The sequence below is a fragment of the Mastomys coucha genome, unplaced genomic scaffold (assembly GCF_008632895.1).
Source record: "Mastomys coucha isolate ucsf_1 unplaced genomic scaffold, UCSF_Mcou_1 pScaffold8, whole genome shotgun sequence".
Lineage (NCBI taxonomy): Eukaryota > Metazoa > Chordata > Mammalia > Rodentia > Muridae > Mastomys > Mastomys coucha.
This window is the reverse complement of record NW_022196914.1, coordinates 26,604,547-26,625,011: the sequence shown is the minus strand read 5'-3', so window position 1 is coordinate 26,625,011 and position 20,465 is coordinate 26,604,547. Positions and strand designations below refer to the sequence as shown.

The 20,465-nt window shown below is 44.7% G+C and overlaps 1 protein-coding gene across 6 annotated transcripts in view; it reads right to left on the bottom strand.

The window, feature by feature from the left end:
• Positions 1-1,159: 1,159 nt before the first annotated feature.
• Ctnnd2 (catenin delta 2) overlaps positions 1,160-20,465 on the bottom strand; it is an 851,684-nt gene continuing 832,378 nt past the window's right edge. For all 6 annotated transcript variants that reach the window (XM_031360311.1, XM_031360312.1, XM_031360309.1 and 3 more), the window contains 3 exons: positions 16,283-16,414; positions 11,078-11,151; positions 1,160-3,055 (listed from right to left, as the gene is read on the bottom strand). In XM_031360311.1, the coding sequence (XP_031216171.1) occupies positions 2,795-3,055; positions 11,078-11,151; positions 16,283-16,414 (467 nt within the window). In that variant the 3' untranslated portion in view covers positions 1,160-2,794. The remainder of the gene's footprint in view (positions 3,056-11,077; positions 11,152-16,282; positions 16,415-20,465) is intronic.

Here is a 20,465-nt window from a genome sequence, read left to right as displayed (position 1 = left end):
TTCATTGAGTATATTTGTCTTCTATTTATAAGCGTTGAATAGAAAAAGAAATATTGAGGTTCATGTAGGTTCCTCTGAAAAACAGCATTCTCTTCTCCGTCCGCAGAAATCCAGAATATAGAGGCTTCTGAAGAACCAGACAGCAGCCACTTGGGATGAATGTGCCTTAATTGGTCATCAACACAACGAAAGCAAAAATCAGAAAAGGATCCCGTGCCACTTTGATATTTTATCCAGTGTATGCCTCCTTAGAAACCATGACTCAACTGCTCATCATCTTTTGCCAGCGGAGCACATGGGGGCTTTGGGCTACATCACAAATTCAGGTGAAGCCTTTCCATGTGCTTACTATCCACCTACTCTCTCCTTCCTTCTGCCATTGCTGATCATCTTCCCTTCCCTCCCAGTCTACAAGCTACAAGATTCATCTTGTATCTCTGCATGCATATATTCCAAAAAAAAATTGGTTGGCTTAGATAACTTTGATCACTCTAAATCTTCTTTGTGCCTCTACCTCTGATGCCCAGAGATCGTTTCTGAATCAATTAATCACAGTTTGGTGTAATGCACTCTTAAAGATCCATAGATAGCAAAGACATCCTTGATCTGAAAGGATTGCTGCTGTGAGCCATGTATTCAGACTCAGAATGATAAAGAAAATAGCAAGTTCTTCCTGGAGGAAGGCGATCCTAACACATGTGTTTATTTCCTTCTGCTCAGCTCAGAGCAGGAAACTGAAAGTGCAAGTCAGCCATTAGGCTACGGTAAGCGATACTACGTTCTCTGCTTTGAGAAACACGACCACTTTGAGAATCTCACGACACAGGCAGTGCAAGTGTCCTCGCCCTCGATGCTACTTATTTATCTTTCTGCATGGATGGAAGTACTTCTTTGAGGAAACCCAAGGAGTCCTTAATATACAAAACAACAAGGTATATAAAATTTATGGGACAATCCATATGTAAACCTGCTGTGTGCAGCTCTTCTCTGGAAGAGAAACACATTTCCTAAACTCTGCACGAGTAAAGTATATTTGGATCACTGTTAACTTTGAGAAAACCATTGTTTGCAGACTGAATAAAACCATTGCTTTTAGCTGAATTAGACTATGTAGAGAAATGGGTGGGGCAAGTTTTAAAGGAAGATGGCAGCCAATTTCTTTCGTTATTTATTTTTTTTTATTTTTTTTCCAAGAACAGTTAACATTTGCCAGGCACCTGTTGGCCTCAGTCACTTGCATCTAAAGAGCAAAGCTAATTAACCCAACAGCCCACGTTCTCTGAAATGGTTAGCCTTATTTCTTAGCTCCGTTAACCACTAGTCTAACGTTAGCTTAGAGTTCAGTTTTAATCATCTAGCCCATAATTGTCTACTGCTCCCTGCCACATAAACAAAAGAACAGTTTGAGAGGGAATAAGGTGAGCAGTTTACATCTTCTATTGATACTTCAAGTAATTGGCCCCAAAGGGAAACTACCGAGTTGACCATGGTTTAGCATGTTCTGAGGGCATAAGATATGGAAGGGATTGACCTGGAGAAAGAGTTGGCGTCCAAGAATGTGTGATCACGTGAAAATCCTACTTTACCTCAGCTGGCCTAATATCCTGAGCCACTAGATGGTGAGAAGAGTGGATACATTACGAGAGGGACAGACGGATGCACACGGATGCTGGAAAAACAAAGGCTGGTACACACGATGGACAGCAAATGAAACTGCTTCTATCCAGATACAACCCCACACAAGTCAGCTTTGCACATACACTGACACACACGCACCCACACACGCACAGACACACAAGCAAGAATGTGTATTTTGTAAGACTGGTCCATGGAAATAGACATTCTTAGCAAGGATGGATGACAGATCAATTGTAATTTATTTTCTTTTAACACTGTATCATCATAAAGAAAACTGGTATAAATGAAAAAAATCTATTTCAAATATCTACATCTAGAATTTTAGGCAGTGAAAAAGCATTTTGTTGACAAGGGGTGTGGAATGACGTGTTAGCTTGGGAGAGACTGCTGGATGCCGCGTTTAGTTGCCACAAACAAATCACATATCAGAACGAACAATACTGCTAAATATTCCTTTTTTTCCTGTTTTTTTTTTCCTTTTTTGTTAAAACATACTGGGAGAAAGAAAAGAAAACTGGAACCCATACATCTTTCAAAAGTTTGAAATTGAAGCAATATTTAGAACCATTGATGAGGAAACACAGTGGCATTGGTGTAATATACACAATGCACTCTTCGTCTTTAATCTGTAATGTACATCAAATACTTTACAACAATGCATTAACAAAAGGCAAGAGACGTCTTGCTGTACAGAGGAACCCCAATGCAACTTGAAGCCTAGATTCACACGGATGAAGAGAGTAAACAAAGCGTGAGAAGCCGTCCCCCAGAGTGTGTAAACTATTCTGTCTTGTGCTTAGCGATAACCTCCACGCCCACTACCCTGACTGTCTCCTCTCTCCTACCTTCAGCAGCACAGACTATAAAGCACTTCCAAAACGCTATAGTTCAAACTAGAAAGGTGTTGAATACGGTCATAATTAGGATTGCCTTTAGCTTCCTATCAATTTCCCAGTTAACTCTCCATTCATTTTAGCTTTCTAAAATAGCTCTGAGTATTTCTTTCTGGTTATCACAGCCTTCCTATGGAACAGGCTTTAACAAACTAAATTTGCAGGGAAAGAAAAAAAACTGAAAAGAAAAGAAAAGAAACAGAATGTCCTGTGGTGTATGCATGCACATGCACTGTCCCCAGAGTGCCTCGTGTCCTGGCTCCTTACACCCAGGAGTCGGGCGAGGCCGGGTAGTGGCTCGTTTCATAGTTCAGTTCACTGTAAGGACGGGCAGCGGAGTAGAAGTCGACATAGTTGCCAGTGGACTTGAGGCCCAGGTGCATGGTGTACTCGCTGGCTGGAGGGCGGTGATGGACCTGGTCCTCAAAGAAGGACTCATCGTAATTTCGTGTGGAATTCTGAAAGGGCTGGTAGGTCTCGTAGTCTTTCCTGCTGGGCTCCTGGGGGACAGGTTGTGTAGAAACCTGGCGGAGAGAAAGCGTCACGTGGTGCATTAGTCACTCTATCTCCCTTCATAGAAAGGGGTGGAGCCTGCCCCTGGCTCTCTGCACACAGAGCCCTCGGCTGTGTTCTTTCCATGTAATCTGACTTTTTATTTTCAACTTAAAGTCTCTGGGGCACAGTTTGGTAATTTGATACTGGTATTCGATGTGTTGAATAGCAGTTCAACCTCCTTGACCATGCCTTTTTTTGTTTTGGGAAATCTTCAAACTCCCCTCTTACAGTTCTTTATAAAGTACACAAACTCACCATGAATGTTACACCGTGGTACTACGGATGCAGGTGTTCATTTCCACTGTCTCATGGGGGTCCTTACCAGCATCCTTTTTCTTTCCTCCTCTTCCTTTCAACTCTTCCTATCTCTGCTGACCACTAGTCTACTTGCTTCTTCTGTGAGAGCAACTTAAGTTTTAGCAGCCATGTATAAGAACAGACATATTTGGTCTTTCTGATAGTCTCTGGCCAGGAAAGAGGGTGTGTGTGAAAGATTCAATATCTGGTCCAGGGGCCTAGGGGAATCATCAATGGATGAAGCACTTGCCTTGGAATTGAATACCAGAGTCTGGATCCTCAGAACACACAGAGAGGTGTGGTGCCTGTCTATAGCCCCTGCACTGCAGAAGCAGAGACAAGGATCTCTGGGCAAGCCGGATGTACAGGATTGGTGTTCGAGGTTTTATACTCAAACATATTACCCTGTAAATGTCCATGGTGATTTCTGTCTGCATGAACTTGCCTACTTTTAGAGCTTCCCATGAGAGGAACCACACAGTAGTTATGCTCCTGTGTCTGGCTGCTCTCCCTTAGTAAGTTTTCATCACTTCTATAAGCTAAAATTTTCAGATTTAAATGAAGAACAAATAACATCACTTTAAATGGACATATCACATTTTGTTTATCCATTTGTCTCTGGTGGATAATTAGATGCACCTCTGTCTATTTTGTTTTTTTGGGGGGTATGTACCTTGGATAAGACAGCAACTCTACGTTTAGCCTTTGGGGGAAGCCCCAGCTGTCTGCCATAGCAGCTGTGACTTCTTATGAGGCAAGCTGAGGAGTGAACTCTATAGAATAAAGGATGTTCATTTTTTATCTTTTCTATGGTTTTTGGTATCATACTTTGATGCTGCAATATCAAGGAGAGTGGAAATGTACAAGGTCTAATGGTTACCTATCTCCTGCTTGTAACACCCTCCTGTGATTTCGTAAGGAACTAAGGCTTCCCTGTGGTTGGTTCGCTCCATCATACTTGTCCAAGTGACCAGGACCTCAGACAGATGTACACTTCATATTCTATTCTCTGGAAGATCAAAAGTTTCCTTAGGCTTGGCACAATTACAAACTGATTTAATCAAAGAATGCAGCAGGAACAACGGCTTGCATTGTAAAACCACATACTAGAGAGGCTGGGACAGAAGGATGCAAAGTTTGAGACTCTGGGGGCTCAAGGCCAACCTTGGCAACATAGTAAGACCGCCTTAAAGTTAAAGTTTAAAGGGCCTGTACTTCATGGTACTTCATGTATTCCAAACTTCGGGGCTAATAACCACTTATCAGAGAGTGCATACCATGTGTGCTCTTTTGTGATTGGGTTACCTCACTCAGGATGATATTCTTCAGATCCAACCATTTCCATAAGAATTTCATGAATTCATTGTTTTTAATAGCTGAGTAGTACTCCATTGTGTAGATGTACCACAATTTCTGTATCCATTCCTCTAAGGAAGACACTTCATTCCTTCTTAAAAGGGGGAACAAAATACCCATAGAAGGGGTTGCAGAGACTATGGAGCAGAAACTGAAGGAAGGGCATTCCAGCCTGATATAGCTGTCTCCTGAGAGGCTCTGACAGTACCTGACTAATACAGAAGTAGAGGTTCACAGGCATCCATTGAACTGAGTACAGGGTCCCCAGTGAAGGAGTTAGAGAAAGGACCAAAGGAGCAAAGGAGCTGAAGGGTTTGCAGTCCTTTAGGACGAACAACAATATGAACTAACTAGTACCCTCAGAGCTCCCAGGGTCTAAATCACCAACCAAGAACTGCACATGGTGGGTCTGAATGTTCTGGCAGCATGTGCATAGTAGAGGATGGCCAAGTTGGTCATCAATGGGAGGAGAGGCCCTTGGCCCTGTGAAGGTTCTGTGCCCCAGTGTGGGGGAAAGCCAGGGCCAAGAAGTGGGAGAGGGTGGGGTGGTGAGCAGGGGAAGCAGGGGTTTGTTCTTGTTGTTGTTTTGTGTTTTTTTTTGGGGGGGGAACTGGGAAAAGAGAAATCATATGACATGTAAATAAAGAAAATATCTAATAAAAAAAGAAAGAAAAAAAAAGAGAAAAAAAAAGTTTAAAAAGGCCGAGGTGCAGCTCATTGGAGGAGTGCTGACCTATCATGTATGAAGCCTTGGGTTTATTCCTCAGTACTTCAGGGGGAGTCTGAAGCTGTTCAGTAGAAGGTGGTGTCTGCAGTACTTTCTCATGTCCCAGCCCAACTCAATACTTGGTACTTGGCCTCTGTGGGTTACTGTCTGATGTAGGGTCTAGAAACAATCAAGGGTCCCAAGAGCCTTGTTAGAAGTTAAATTCATTCCTTCTGCTTGGCTTTAAAGAGAGATGAGCAACATTCCAGGGCTGGTGATATATTAGCTCCTACCCCAACCTACCCCAATCTATTTCTGTTTTTACTGACTCTAGAATTCCTTGTCAGAAACCTGACCCTTTACTGTGGACAGATGTTTTTAAGATGTGGGATGGGGAGGACCCCATAGCCAGTGTCCATAGAGGTGTGCAAAGTTCTGTAGCTTGTAATAGTTGTGATGTCTGGCATGGATTAAAAAACACTCTGGAAAAAGATACAATTTGATTACTTTTCAGCAGATTCAGTAATTCCCTTAGTAATTAATTTTACTAAGGTTCAGCATGGTAGGCTCCTTAAGAAATGGGTTTAGTTAATAGGTAGTGATTTGTAATTAGCAGAGTGTGTGTAAATGAACACTTCTCTCTAATGGCCTGCATATAATTCTTCTCTCAAGTAAGCGAAACTCCTTCTTTTATATATAATTGATTTATACTAGCAATCGATCAGTTCTCCACAGAGTGGCGAACTTCATCACAGCAGTCTCCCACAATGCCTGTACTTCTAGTTGGTAGTGAATGAGTGAGATTTCAGTCTACCTGTGAAAGTCTGGATGTTCATAGAACATTAACCTGTGAAAATCTGGATGTTCATAGAGCATTAACCTCTGCTAGCCCAAGATCCTGAACCTGAGAGGAATTCTGGAAGTAGACTGCAACATCCAGGTCTAGTGGGTTACATGCTTGGTATGCTTGGGAGGGCACTCTTCCCATTCCAGAAATAGCTATGCCCTCTGCAAGCCTGAGCTGCTATCCAAGCTTGGAGCTCCAAAAGGCCCAGTCAGAAAGTTTGGAAACATGTAGAGGGCACTTTTTAGAACGTATTGTCTGTATATCAGTAGGCATCACCTTCAGTATTGAAGGAACAGCTCTTTTCTTGTTCCTCAAAGTGTCACAGCAGCGTATATGCATGTCACATCAAGGTTGATTCAATATCTGTTCTTTCCATCTGTTTACTAACTCATCTGTGTGTCCATCTGATTCCTGCTTTGTAGGTGAGGGAACTGAAACTCTAGGTAGTTAATCAACCTCTCTAAGGTATCATGGCGAGTGGAACTGTGGAGCTAGGACCTGAGCAGTTCCTGTGTTAGCCCAGTCCCAGGAAAGCCACTGTGGTCAAATCCTAAAGGGCAGACCTCAATGGCTTGACTCTGGGCTCCATGATAAGAAATGATGTCTTCTTTAGGAGACAGAAGAGATGTGGCTCCTCTATGCTGGTCTTGGTGGTCAGAAGGTAGAGTGATAGAGGCAGGGATTTCCTAAAGGGAAGTGACCACTGAGGATGTCCTAAGGAGAGGTCACCACTGAGGATGTCCTAAGGAGAGGTCACCACTGAGGATGTCTTAGGGGGAGATCACTACTCAGGTTTATGGCTTTCCTCCAATGTGGCTTCTGATTTCAGGTTTGTGAACTCCTTCCCCTTCCCCTTCCCTTCCTCTTACTTTCCCTTTCCCTTCCCTTCCCCTCCCCTCCTCTCTTTTTTCTTTTCTTTTCCTTTCTTTTCCCATTCTCCTTCCCTTCCCTTTTTTCCCCTTCCCTTTCCTTCCTTTCCCTCCTCCTCTCCCTTCCTCTCTTTTATCTTTTCCTTTCCTTATTTCCTTGCTCCCTCCCTCCCTCCCTCCCTCCCTCTCTCCCCTTCCCCCATAATGTGGAGATGCCGAGGCAGTGGGATCTGTACGTGATGAGGTCTATGCCGGGCACTTGAGCTCAGCTTATAGCCAACAGTTATTATTATTACTGGCCAACAGTTGGGATGGTTAAGCAGAAGGATCACTGGAAGTCCTGAGACAGCCTGGGCTTCCAGAGATTGACTGCCTATCTATAACAAAACAAACAAATAAGGTAAAAAGCACGGGTCCTAATGGGGGATGAGTGGGTTACCGGGAGGCACCACCTTAAGACTGCTGCTGATGAACAGGCAGAATGAGCTCATTGCCATAAGAAGGGGTTTTGTAAGGCGAGGCTAGTGTCCTTTGTGTAGTAACCATTTCCCCTTTCTGCCACACTGTGGAGTCTGGGTATTTTACATGATAATGAACAGATGGGGCCCTTTATTTTGCATCTTCAGTTTCCTCTACCAAGAGCAGAATAAACTTCTTTCCTTTATGTAGCACCCAGCCTCTGGCATTTTGTCACAACCCCAGAAAGAAAAAGATCAAAAGGACTAGCAAACTGGATTTACTCTAAACACAGGGTAAATAGCTGCTAACCACAGGATCTCCAGTTTTCCATTCAGGGAAAACTGAAGATTCAGAGCATTTACGACATGGGTCAAGTGGAAGGACTTCCATTTATTCTATCTCTTGGGTCTCAAGGTGGTGGGCTAAATTCCATATCTATTGAATCAGAAAATCTGGTTTGGGGGCCCACAAAGTTACGGTTTCTTAGCCTTAGGAGATGTGGGTGGAGTGGAGGGGTGGGAAATGTGGGTATGTGTGGGACTTATGCCTAGATTTGAAAGTCACTGAGACAAGACATGGGAAATTGAACATAGAGACAAAAGAATCAGGTTGAGTCTGCTTCTCCCCAGGCAGAAGGTTGAAGGTGAACGCTGTCTCTAGGTAATCATTTCCTCATCTCTGGTGACAATTATCCCTGTCTTCTTACCTCAGATTGGGGCTTAGGATACCAATAAAAGAACTTAAGGTCATGGCTTAACTATAACTCTGAGTACTGGTCATCAAAATATGAACCCCTTGCTAAGAGTTTATGAACAAAAACTCCCACTACCAGAGAGGCACAGGCAGGTAGACATATTTGCATACATAAACATGGGGTTGTTGAGTAGGAGCTCACAAGGACTTCCAGAGAGTGTTACAATAATGCATATGACCTGTCACCCCAGGGCTAAAGCCAAGGATCAGACACTCTACACTGCTGGTTGTGTCTCCTGGGAGACTTACCCACAGTTTACTGAAAATGTGCAGTTTCTGTGAGTCACGTGAATTGTGCCTCGAAGCCTGGCTCCTTTTCTGTGGAGTCACAGGAAGAGTGGCTCAGGGCTGCTGCCCTAGGCCACCATGCTGGCACTCATGCACACTTCTCAGCATTGAAGTCCTCTGCCTTGTCCTGCAGACTCAGCCTCCTAAGGTTGGCTGCTGCCCGCCTCTTCACTGGGACTGCTTGGTTTAGAGGCAGGTCAGGTTCTCATTCTATAGCTCTGTCTGGCTTAGAACTCACTAGGTAGCCTAGGCTGGCTTTGAACTAAGGGCAAAGGCATCCTGGATGCTGGGATCGTGGGTCTGAGGAACCACGCCTGCCCCAGGTCAAGTGTCTGCTCTCTGGAACTCTGCAAACCTTAGTTCTAATTTTCATAAAAGCTCAGAATGTTCTTAAAAATATGCTTTTGAGAATGTCATGGACTGTTCTATAAATGTAGGGAACAGACAGTCTTTGGAGCTACCGTAGTCACACCACGACAGGACAGCCATGCTGGGGTTACACGGGAGCGTGCTTTTATTACCGAGCACAGCAGGATTGCGCAGATAGGAAGGCGGCCGTGGAATGTGCTGCTTCTGCTGTGAGCATCTCTCTACCTGCTCAACTAAAAGCTAATCCTGTACTCTTGGCTGGGAAAATCAAGAGATTCCTCTCATCCCTACAAACCTCTTTGAGAGCTGGAGATTCTTTCTCCCCTCTATCTATAGAATGTCATGATATTTTCTAAATGAAAAGGAGTTGATATCTCTAAGACCCTTCATCCCCTTCTTTACGAGTAGGCATGTGTCCTGACAAGGAAATAGTTGAGGTCACCCTGCTCATCTCCTGTAGCGTTAAGGACCCAGTTTATTTATTCAGTCTGTTTTTTTTTGTTTTTTTTTTTTTTTTTTAAATGCTGTTAGCAGAGCCCAAAATGAAAGGGGGCAGTTAGCTGTTAGCAATATGCCAGGCAGGCACTTGGGCCATTTCATTCATGGGGTTACAACAATACCAGATAGCTTCCAGAGTGGGTGTGCATAAACTGGAAAACAGACGATTAGAGGCTAAGTCCTCTGCTAAGGATCACATTTCCTGCTGGTGGCTGATCACACACGAAAACCAATTTAAGTTCAAGGACAGTTTAGTGTTCTCTTACCTTTCCTTAGACATGAGACTGCACAGGGCACGTCTACCTTCTAGAGGGGGATGCTGATGCTATGCTGGGTGCTGGTATTATTCCGAAACCACACACACACATGCACACACACACACACACACACACACACACACACACACACACACACACATGCACACACACACACACACACACACACACACACACACACACACACACGCACGCACGCACGCGCAAGCACACGAGCACACACACAACATGCTTTCCTACACCTGGGTATTGCAATCAGGAGCATGGCTTTTGGTTATTCATCTCTGTGTAACTTTTCTGAAGTGTGGCAAGACTGTAAGGCACCCACAGAAGCTAGCCTTCGTGAGGATTATTAGCAGAAAACAGTCACAAAAAGTCAAACTTGCTCTGATGCCCACCTTAGGAGCAGGGTCAACATATGAGGATTTATCAAGGTCTAGTCCCTGCCTCTGCTCTTATAATCCCTATAGAAATGGTCAAAATGCCCAAAGAAAGCAAACAGAGACTCAGACTACTTTGTTGTTTATAGTGGTGTTTCTGTTATTGGTAAATATCACGTGTAATGGAAACCTTTTGTGTTAATTACAGGGGACTGGGTAATAAAGCTACTCAGTCCCTGCTCAATCAACAGAAAATTCTGCTTTAGTTTTTGGCATTTTACAGTGGTCCATTTGGGGCTTTCTTTCAGCTCCCTCCCGTATTCTATTTCTCATCAGTATCAGGGGATACTGGAGGCTGGGTAGCTTTATCAAGGAAAGAGGACTATTTATCTCACAGTTTTGGATATTCAAGGGCATGGTGTCGACACTAGCTTGCCCTGGTGATGACTTCATGGTAGAGGGCATGGGCTGGCTATTGTACATTCACACATGCAAGAGAGGCCACCTGGAGAGGGGAATCTCCCCGGGTGAGAGGGGTCGCCTCCTGAGAAAGCTAACTCTGTAGCCTTCCATAGACTCCACTTCTTAAAGGTCTTTTTTTTTAAACACTGCCACACTGAAGGTCACATGTCCCACACATGAACCCCTGGGGTATACCACATCCCAAACCATGACAGCACCAAATGGAGACACCTACTTAGAACTGCCAGGGCAGGAGGTGACAATGAAACCATGGGTTGTTCTGAGGCTGGGGCTACTTAAAGCCTGTCCCTGCCCCATAAGCGTGTGTTTGGATGAATGTGAGATAGATTTATTCCTTGAAAACCCAATTTTGAATTCTAAGCCCCACAAATTATTAGGAGCAAGAATACAAACATGCTGCTTGCACTTCACCTGGTTCTGTTTGATGTCTTCAGCGGGTGCACCGTATGAATTCCTATACAAAGTTGAAACTCCAGTGTTTTGAGCTAAAAGGAAAAGGAAAACAAAATTATTAGCAATAAGGGCCAGATTCTGAGGATGCAATGATGGGTACTTAGGTGGGTTCTTGGCCTGATATGACTTGGTTTGTCATAGAGCATCCCAAGTGGAAGGACCTCTTTGTCCCTGAATCCCCTTTCTCCATATTCAGAAAGAGAAGACACTCTAGGAACTTCCCTAGCCTGTCAGCTTACTCTAATAATATTCGTATTTTGGACAGGCTCAGGGCAGGTGCAGCTAACAGATGGTCATCTTGCACGTTTTATTGCCTTCTTCCCTGGTAAAAAACAAAGGATAATAAGAGTTTGTCACCCGCACTGGAGCATGCAGGAGCCTGAATCAGCAGCTCAGTTTTTAGCTGGAGAATGGCAAGAAAGTAATTTGTAATTTGAGTGCACACACATGCTTGGTCATCTTTCAGACAGTTCATCCTCGAAGGCCTGGAGGCCACACAGACAGTACCATTTCAACACCCTGTGCACACCTGGTCATGGAGGGAGTGGGAAGCATCAAAATCTTGGTAGGTACGGAGACCGAAGTCCACACTCCATCTTCTCATGTGCCTGGCTTCTAGGTGAAAGGAGGAAAGATATCCTGCTTCTAGAAAAGGTACCTATTTCATCATCTGGGACCTTGTAGGAACATGCCACAGGCCCAAAGGAAGGGCACTATTCTTCTGCCATACACTAAGAGGTCATGGTTTAAGAAAGATGCTAAAATGCTACTTGTCCATGGCCAACAGTACACAAACATGTTTGAAAATATCCCTGGCTTCTAAGACCCGAGAATAATTCACAAACTACCGACTCTCTTAGAATCAGTCACACCTGATCAGGAAAGCCTATTAAGGGTTAACTTCATATCACCCATTACTATACCTAAAGGCATATAGTAATCGAAACCTTGGAAGATACTGCTTAGAAAGTGAGGGTGAGAGCTCATCTCTGGATGTCTACTTACCTCCTGTGTGTGTCGTACGCACATGGAAGTGTGGCTTTGTGTAGCCTTGCTTACGAATGGAACGTGTAGAGGACAGAGCAGAACATTAGATGTTGTCCACTCTTGCTCTCTGCCTTACTGCCTTGCCACGGAGGTGGCATCTCACCATCTTGGCTAGAATGGCTGGCTATAAAGCACTCCCGAGATGGCTGTTTCTGCCCCTCCAGTGCTGGAGCTTCAGGCACATGCAGCCATGCCTGGCTTCTTACATGAGCATGTGAGAATCACGCTCAAGCTGCCATGCTTGTGAAACACATGTCTATTTATGGAGCAGTCTCCCGAGACCCTTATTTTCAGTTTTATGCCACTCTGCTAGCTCTCTGACCATGTACATGTTTCACCCATCTATCTTACTATGGAAACAATCTCTCTCCTGGATCATTGAATCTTACTCATGTCCCAACATCCTGTCTGTCCCGTCTTCTCTATTCACCAATCTTCCGCAGCTAGGGACATCCTTCTGTGCTATGGATTAGATTATGCCACTTTCTCTTCTTGGTAATACTTGAGTGTTATCTGATCTGCCCCCACCTCACTTTCTGTCATTTTTCTTGACTATCCTCTCTTGTTATGGAGACTTAGACACCCTGTTTCTCTTCACTCCATGGAGTGAGTCGAGTTTGTGAGCATTTAGGGAGAGAGTACCTGCAAATCTCCCTTTATCCCTGATTCTCTGACCCGGTTGGTGTTGTTATCAGCTGAGATGACTCCTGTTTGCCCATGGCATGCAAAGTCACCCTTTCTACCTGGTCTCCAGTCTCCTCTGGCTCAGTATCTGCTCAGTCCCTCATGATGATGTTCTCTTGTTGGAGAATTTGTTCATTGCTGACTTTGTTTACTGTTGGCCCTTGTATGTTAGGAAAGACACCCCCATAAAATCAGAAAAATAGGTCTTGTAGCCTCTGTTTGGATATCTCTGGGATATCTTGGACTATCTCTGGGATAGTGCCTGGTCTCCATGGATCTTCACAGGGCAAGAGATATAATTATGGAATGGTGGAGTTAAGGCATGAACCATGGAAATTTATCTAACTGCCCAGTTCTGCCCTCAGCTTGTTGGCTCACTCGCCTTTGTAGAAGAGACTCTGGTTGAGAGTGAACAACATTCACAGGCATTCGAAGTGGAGGGCCTCAAGGATGCTCTTCATAGAGAAGTGCCTTTCTTTGTGTGTGTGTGTGTGTATGTGTGTGTGTGTGTGTGTGTGTGTGTGTGTGTGTGTGTGTGTGTGATTCCCTAAACACTCAATTTCTAATAGAAAGAAATAGACTGGCTTTAAAAGGCATACAGACATTGACAAAATCAGCAGATATCACCTGATGAAAAAGGGAAGTTCTTATGGAAAGACAGATTCCCCAGATAAACTTAAAAGTTAGGCTGTGCAATAAGGGATCAGGTGGCACCCAAGAGATTCCTAGGCAACCAGAGAAATAGCTACCAGCGTTCTACATGCTCGAGTGCACAGCTGATCCTGGATTCTGATGGTCCTTCGGTAGCAGAGGGGAGATGGTATTCTCAGAGACAGAACCAAGCTAGAAAAGGGATGCAGAAGAGGAAAACAGGATGACTGGGCTGAAAACCCACGTGAACTTGGACATATAAGATCCAAGCATGGGATAACGGCACAGGCAGGGAACTGTGTCTACCACTAGCTTTTCTATGTTCCAATGTTGCCTTTGAAGCAGGGGGTTGGCACTTTCCCACAGCAGACAGCCTGTCTCCACTGGAGAATGGCAAGGCATCACTGCTGCCTCAGGACCAAGGAAGATGGAAAGACCTGAGGTTTCTTCCACCAAGCCCTAACACACTTTGGATTCAATCTTAAATGAGAAAAGAAAATGCTAGTTTTGATACGGAGATCCTAAGAAAACTGATTTTATGAGTCAGTTCTTGAACGAAGGGCACTTCCCATAGTTGGCAAGGAAGTTGGTGAAGCAGCCTTTAAGTCCAGCATGGTGCATTTGGGGCACTTGGCCAGTGACTCAGCCCACACCACCGATGGAAGGAGGCCATCCCTATCTTCAGGCTCATTATCCAGACCTCTACTTTAATCCTGGCCAGCACCTTTATCACACCCACTTCGCCTCCATCATTACTGACACATTCACCTCTGCCCTAGACACCCTGCCATGGAACTGACTTCTGCCATCTACCAGCCTCGCTAACACCTTTGCCTCCACTACTTGTTACTGAAGAACCCCACTATTATCATGGTCACAAGGTCACCAGCACAGTTGGGCCCCCTTCTCTCATTTCCATGACAACCTCTAGCATCATCAACACCACCACCATCCTCCCTTCCACGACTCTCACTTCCACCCTCACATCACCTCCACCAACTCTCTGTCAACTCCAGGCCTCTTGTTGCTTCCACCACCCTTGCTACTGCCATCGATAGCAACCAGCTTTTATATAAACACACATTGACTTGGGAAGGACTTCCTTATATAAACAAATTCAGCATTAGAACTCAGATTTCATCTAGGGTGCCTACCCAACTGATGGCGTTGTTCTGAATTGAGTTCTCAGGTAAGTCAGAGCTAAGCTGTTCGAGCCTCTAAGTAGGTTTAAAGAACTCCATGCATCTCAATAGCAGAGTTGTCAAGATCGTAGCCATTTTCAAGGCAGGGGGGACGTTAGGCATATGATACATTTTGTGTTTTATTTTACTATATGTGTGGGCAAACTTATGCACCACTAGAAGCATTTCAATATGAACATATTACTCTTAAAAGCCTTTGGGATGACTCTACTGGGCAGGAGAGTTAAGAGCAACACTAAACTTAAAAGATGGCAATACAATCAATCTCACAATTATTCTTGTAACTATAATACCAATCTGTCATCCGAGAATTCCAGTGCTGTGGCTACCTGGGGCAATAATAATTATAAACCAGACTTACCAGACTGGTCAGATGAATTTGCTGTCACTACTAATTCAGGCTAATCAGTATGCATTAGATTTTCTGCTGGCACCTCTGCACTAGGGACTCAGAGTCTCAACTTTCTTGGTCCATGTCCAATGATGACTAAAGCAATGTTTATGGGGCATGGGGAGAGCTGTGGTGGTGGAATGAATTCATTTCTCCCACTCAAGGGGCATTTCAGGATCACAGGTGACATGCACCTCTGTGGGGGTCTGCATGTGGAGGCAGAATGTTGACCTGGGGGTGCCTATGAGATGACGCATCTGTTTAGCGCAGGTTTCCGTATGCAGCTGTGCAGGGTTAACACAGAACACACTGCTGCTGGGGTAAATACATTTGTTATTGCAAAAATTTATCTTATCTGTCCTGGGTTTGGAGACGTTTTATAAATCATCCAATTTGTCTACTCTGCTTCCCTGCAGGTCTGTGCATAAATAACATCAGTGACCTGTGCCCCGTGCTTTTGAGGGTACTGGGATGACAGTGTCTCTGTGACTCTTTATGGTTATGCCCTTTGCATATGCCAGTTTTATCAATGATATGAACATCTGATCTTCTCTTAGAGGCTATTACTCATGGCCTATCTTCAGGAAGGACCCATCTTTACATCCACAAGGCAAAAATTGTGTTTAAAGTGCCCTATTAAAGTCACATAGCTCAGGGAGTCTAGTTTTAGCCCCTGCAAGAGCCTCCCACATCCTGGTTCCCATGTCCCATCTCTTATCCACATAACTAGAGAAGCAGGGGTGCATGCAGACTCAAAGACAGTTGTAAATGCCCAAGAAAAACTGTACAAAGGAGACAGGGAGTTAAGGCAACACCTCCTAAAAGCCAGGATAAGCAAAGCATTCTGGGAGGGGACCCAGCAGGCACAAGTGTATCAGCTTTGGCCTCCCTAGAGTTCCAGTGGATGGGACGGAAAGACAACAGTCCTGCCTGAGCTACGGATGAAGGCAAAGGCTCACCCATCCTCTGGAAGTTTCTTGGGCACTGCTGAGTAAGAGACTGGCATCATGGCAAGGAAAGAAATGATCTCAACAGGAGTCCTGTAGGGGGCCCTTGTCTCCTTCCTCCAGGTCCCAGAACTATCAAAGTGTCAAGTGTTCTGACAGCTCTCCAGGCTACAGGGTACAGCTTGCTGTTTGAGGCCCTGGCCTCAGTGTTGGCATCAGTTGCGCACACGACTGTGCTCACCTGTCATGGTGTCTTTTCTGGAGGTGTGTTCTCCTTTAGTTCCGTGGTAAGTGGCATTGTTGCCAGCGGACTCATAGTCCGCCTTCCTTTCCTTGAGGCTGATCATTTCCCGAGGTGAAGCTGGGGCGCTTGCTACATAAACACGAGAGAAAGGTTATTTTTCTGTGTCTCATTTCAAGGCATGCACGGCTTTGCACATACACAGTAAACTTCACAAATACACATGGTCCGACATGTGACACTATGGGTCCCTGGATTGATTAGTTTTTTTCTTTACTTTTTTGGGCCGTGGTTCTTACCATTCTCCCTCAGTCCTTGGCAGCTACCGCTTTATTGGAAATGGGGCAGTTTGACTTGGAGACAGACAATTAAGAATTACTCCCTGGGATCATTTCTCTTGGGGAGGGATGGCAGAGATGTGATCTTCCCCAGGAGTACACAAGCGTTTTAAGAATGAAACTTGCCGGGTGGTGGTGGCGCATGCCTTTAATCCCAGCCAGCACTTGGGAGGCAGAGGCAGGTGGATTTCTGAGTTCGAGGCCAGCCTGGGCTATAGAGTGAGTTCCAGGACAGCCAGGGCTATACAAAGAAACCCTGTCTCGAAAACACCCCCCCCCAAAAAAAAAGAATGAAACTGGTCTTTCAAGTTCATTCTCCTGCCCCTCCCTCTCCTCCTCACTTTTCTCTTTTAATTAGATATGCTTCAAAGGAAGCATGATAGTTGGAGCATTCCCTAATTTGTAAACCCTGAGCACAAACACTCTGAAGTCTGGAACTTTCTGAGCGCTGACATGACAACTGAGGTGGAAAATTCCACGTATCTTATACCTTGTATGTAACACAGGCTGTAATCAGAGCCCTCAAAATAACTTAGACGTTTGTGTTTAGACTTGTGTTCTCTGCTCAAGATGTCTCCATGCTATGTATGAAATTATTCCAATCTAAAAAAATATATATTTTTAAAATGAGAAATCTGAAACATTTCTGGTCCCAGTCTTTTAAATAACGGACATTAGACCACGTTGACACTGGAGACTCCCTAATGAAAAGAAATACAATCTGACGTTCACACAGAGCTGCTGAGCAGCTGCCTTAGGTAGGACAGGAGGAGCACCTTCCTGCAAGGGATCTGTAGGGCTGAGCCCATGTCACCAACCAGGCTCTTCAGGTAGCCTGGGGTATGTGTGAAGAACACTGTTTTTCCTGACAGGGCATTTTGGCTTCAGCTCTTGGGATGACCGTGCCAATAATGTCTCACAGACCCCTTACATTGCGGCTGCTTGTTGACTGCTGGCCACAAGGGGTCTACCTCACCATCGGCCCATGATGCTATTTCTAAAAGAGACGGGTTGTAATTATAGAAAGGACTCCCTGGGGAATTTCATGGTGTTTGTTTGTTTCTTTGTTTAAAGTAAAGGCACTAGAAGCATGGAAACCGAAGTTAACGGGGTAGTGTGGTAGCAACTCAACAGTGAGCCGGTGTAGAGATATGGGAAGAGGCAGACAACCACGAGGTGCCATTGGGATGCTGGGACGGTGATGTGCCATTGGGATGCTGGCCAGTCCTGCTCCTAACCGTGATGCAGACATCATACAGAGTATGAAGACCACAGCCAGGGTGGTTTCTAATCTTCTATTTTTCTCTGACTTCCTGAACCCCAGGGCAGCGCTCCATTATCTTGTTTTACCCAAATATCTGATGAGTGTTTAGGGACTCTCCTCCAAATCCTGAACTTTTTTTGATGAGCCTTTAGGGACTCTCCAATTTCTGGACCTTTTTTTTCCTTTTTTTAGTTTAAATTGTTCATGGAAAGGCCTTGAAATCCACTCTTAGCAAGCATACCTGTTGGCGAATATGTTTAATGTATCTTATTTATTTATTTTCTTAAACTGGTTTTTAACATAAAACCCTCCTTGCTAGTGTCTAAGCCACTTTCCCAGCCATGCCTCAATTTATTTTTCAGAGCATCATTTGCATCCTGTACAGGGTTATTCAGCAGCTACATACAGGGCTTGCTGGTATCCTGAATGTACCTTTTTCCACCACGTGAGTCACTGGATTCTGTCATTTGTAGTAAACTCTGCTTGCAAATCTCTGTGCCAGACACTGCAGGAAGCAGAGATGTGATCTGTGCTATGCTTGCTAAACTCGGGGAATCCCAGCGGTACAGGAGACAGGACAAGCAAATGCATCGGACTCAGAGCTGGAAGTATTCAGAAGTCCCAGCCAAATGCCGGGAGAGTAAACAGAGGTGCTGTTTTGCTGTCCGGAAAGAACCTCACTGTGTCTCAAACTGACCAAAATGAAACCAAGCCTCACTGCTCAGCTCTTGCTGCACTTGGAGGTTTCCAGCTCTGACTTTCCATCAGAAATCATTCCCTAAATTCATTAACTATAGATGCCCAAGCCCCACACAATACAGGTTGGGTCAAAGCACCCAGTGGACATGACAACCTGCAGTATTCTCATCTCTCATGGGGACACTTGAAATCTCAGTGATCTAACCCCAGGGGAAGAGTTCCCTGCTACACAGGGACTCCAGCTCTTCAAGAAGAGATCAGAGGCTGATGCAGGTGAGAGACAGAGGGCTCCCACCCATTTCAGGCTGGAGAAACAGTAGGGGTGATGGGAGTACTCTGCATTTTATCTGTCTTTAGGATCCTGAGCTTAAAGGAGAATGACTGCAAGACCAACTTGGGCTTTGCCTCAGCTCAGAGGTGCCTGGTCCACTCCTGCCTACTCTTGTCTCCTCAGCTCCTGAGGTCTCACTTCTATAACCATCTACCCTCTCTCTCTTCTGCTTAACCTTTTCCTTCTGGGAAAGTCCTTCCTCTGTCCTTGTTCCTTTGGTCCTGGATATCCTTGCGTAGAACCTGGCCATTTAGGAGTCAGCGCCATCAATCAAGAAGGCACAGTATTTTGGAGCCCTTGACCAAAGCTTTTAAAACAAGAGCCTAATCCTGCACAGATGGCGGTGTTTATTAAGCTACATGAAGTGTGTAATTATCTCCTGAGACCCTGCACATGGTGATGCCTGGAGTCTCCAGTAAATCAGGATTAAGCTCCAGGAAAGATCAAATCATGCGAACAAATGTTTATTAGGTGTCTGGATGTGCCTGGCCTAGGAAATACCAAGGCAGAACACTTGTTGAACCAATCCTCATGCTGGTCCTTGCCTGCCTACCCCAGAGATGGCTTTTCCATATCCCAACATCTTCCCACCTCCTCTCCCACTTCATCTCCCTATCACTGGTTGGCTGACTGTAGCTCTTGGTTAGAGTTAACCAGCCACCCTCCCTCTGTGTCCCAGGTGCTCTTTAAGCCTTCAGAATTGTAGAGTTAGAAACATCAGTGCCTTTTAACAGCTGAGACAAATAAAGAAAATAATCTAAAAAAAAAAAAAAAAAGTGAAAGAAACCTGCAGCTCTAATTTCAAATACCAAGAGTTTAAACTATTTTTGAAATACTTAAGATATTTTAAGATTGGAATAAAAATGAAAGGAAAAGAAACCACAAAAAGAAGGAGGAAGAAGAGGAGGAGGGAGAGGAGGAGGAGGAGGAGGAGGAGGAGGAGGAGAAGAAGAAGAAGAAGAAGAAGAAGAAGAAGAAGAAGAAGAAGAAGAAGAAGAAGAAGAAGAAGAAGAAGAAGAAGCAGAAGAAGCAGAAGCAGAAGAAGAAGAAGCAGCAGAAGAAGCAGAAGCAGCAGAAGAAGCAGAAGCAGTGCCCACCTGTGTGTGTCCACGCTACAGAGCATTCCTGACTCTTCCCTACAGTTGGGTTAAGTGTCCTAAGGACTACCATACCTTGAACTCAGATTGTCATGGAGTTTGGAGAGGGTAACTTATTTCTCTGAAACTTTCTCTCTTTGTTTCTGCTTTTCCTCAACCCTGTGACAGAAAGTCTGGTGTAAAATATTAAGGGCAGTCATCCCCAGGGGCACAAAAGCCACCTTACAGGGCAGACTTTCCATCCAACCTTCTAAGACGCTGTTTCAAAGAGGAGGATTTCCTTAGTGGGTGTTGCGGGGCAGGGAAGGGAAGAGAAGGATGTCACAATAAGAGATACAGAGGACCCGATACAAGTGATCTGGTTAGTCTTCATTCATTCCCCAGTTGGTCTGATTGTTCAGGCAGCATGTGTATAGTGGAGGATTGCAAATTCGATCAGCAATAGGAGGAGAGG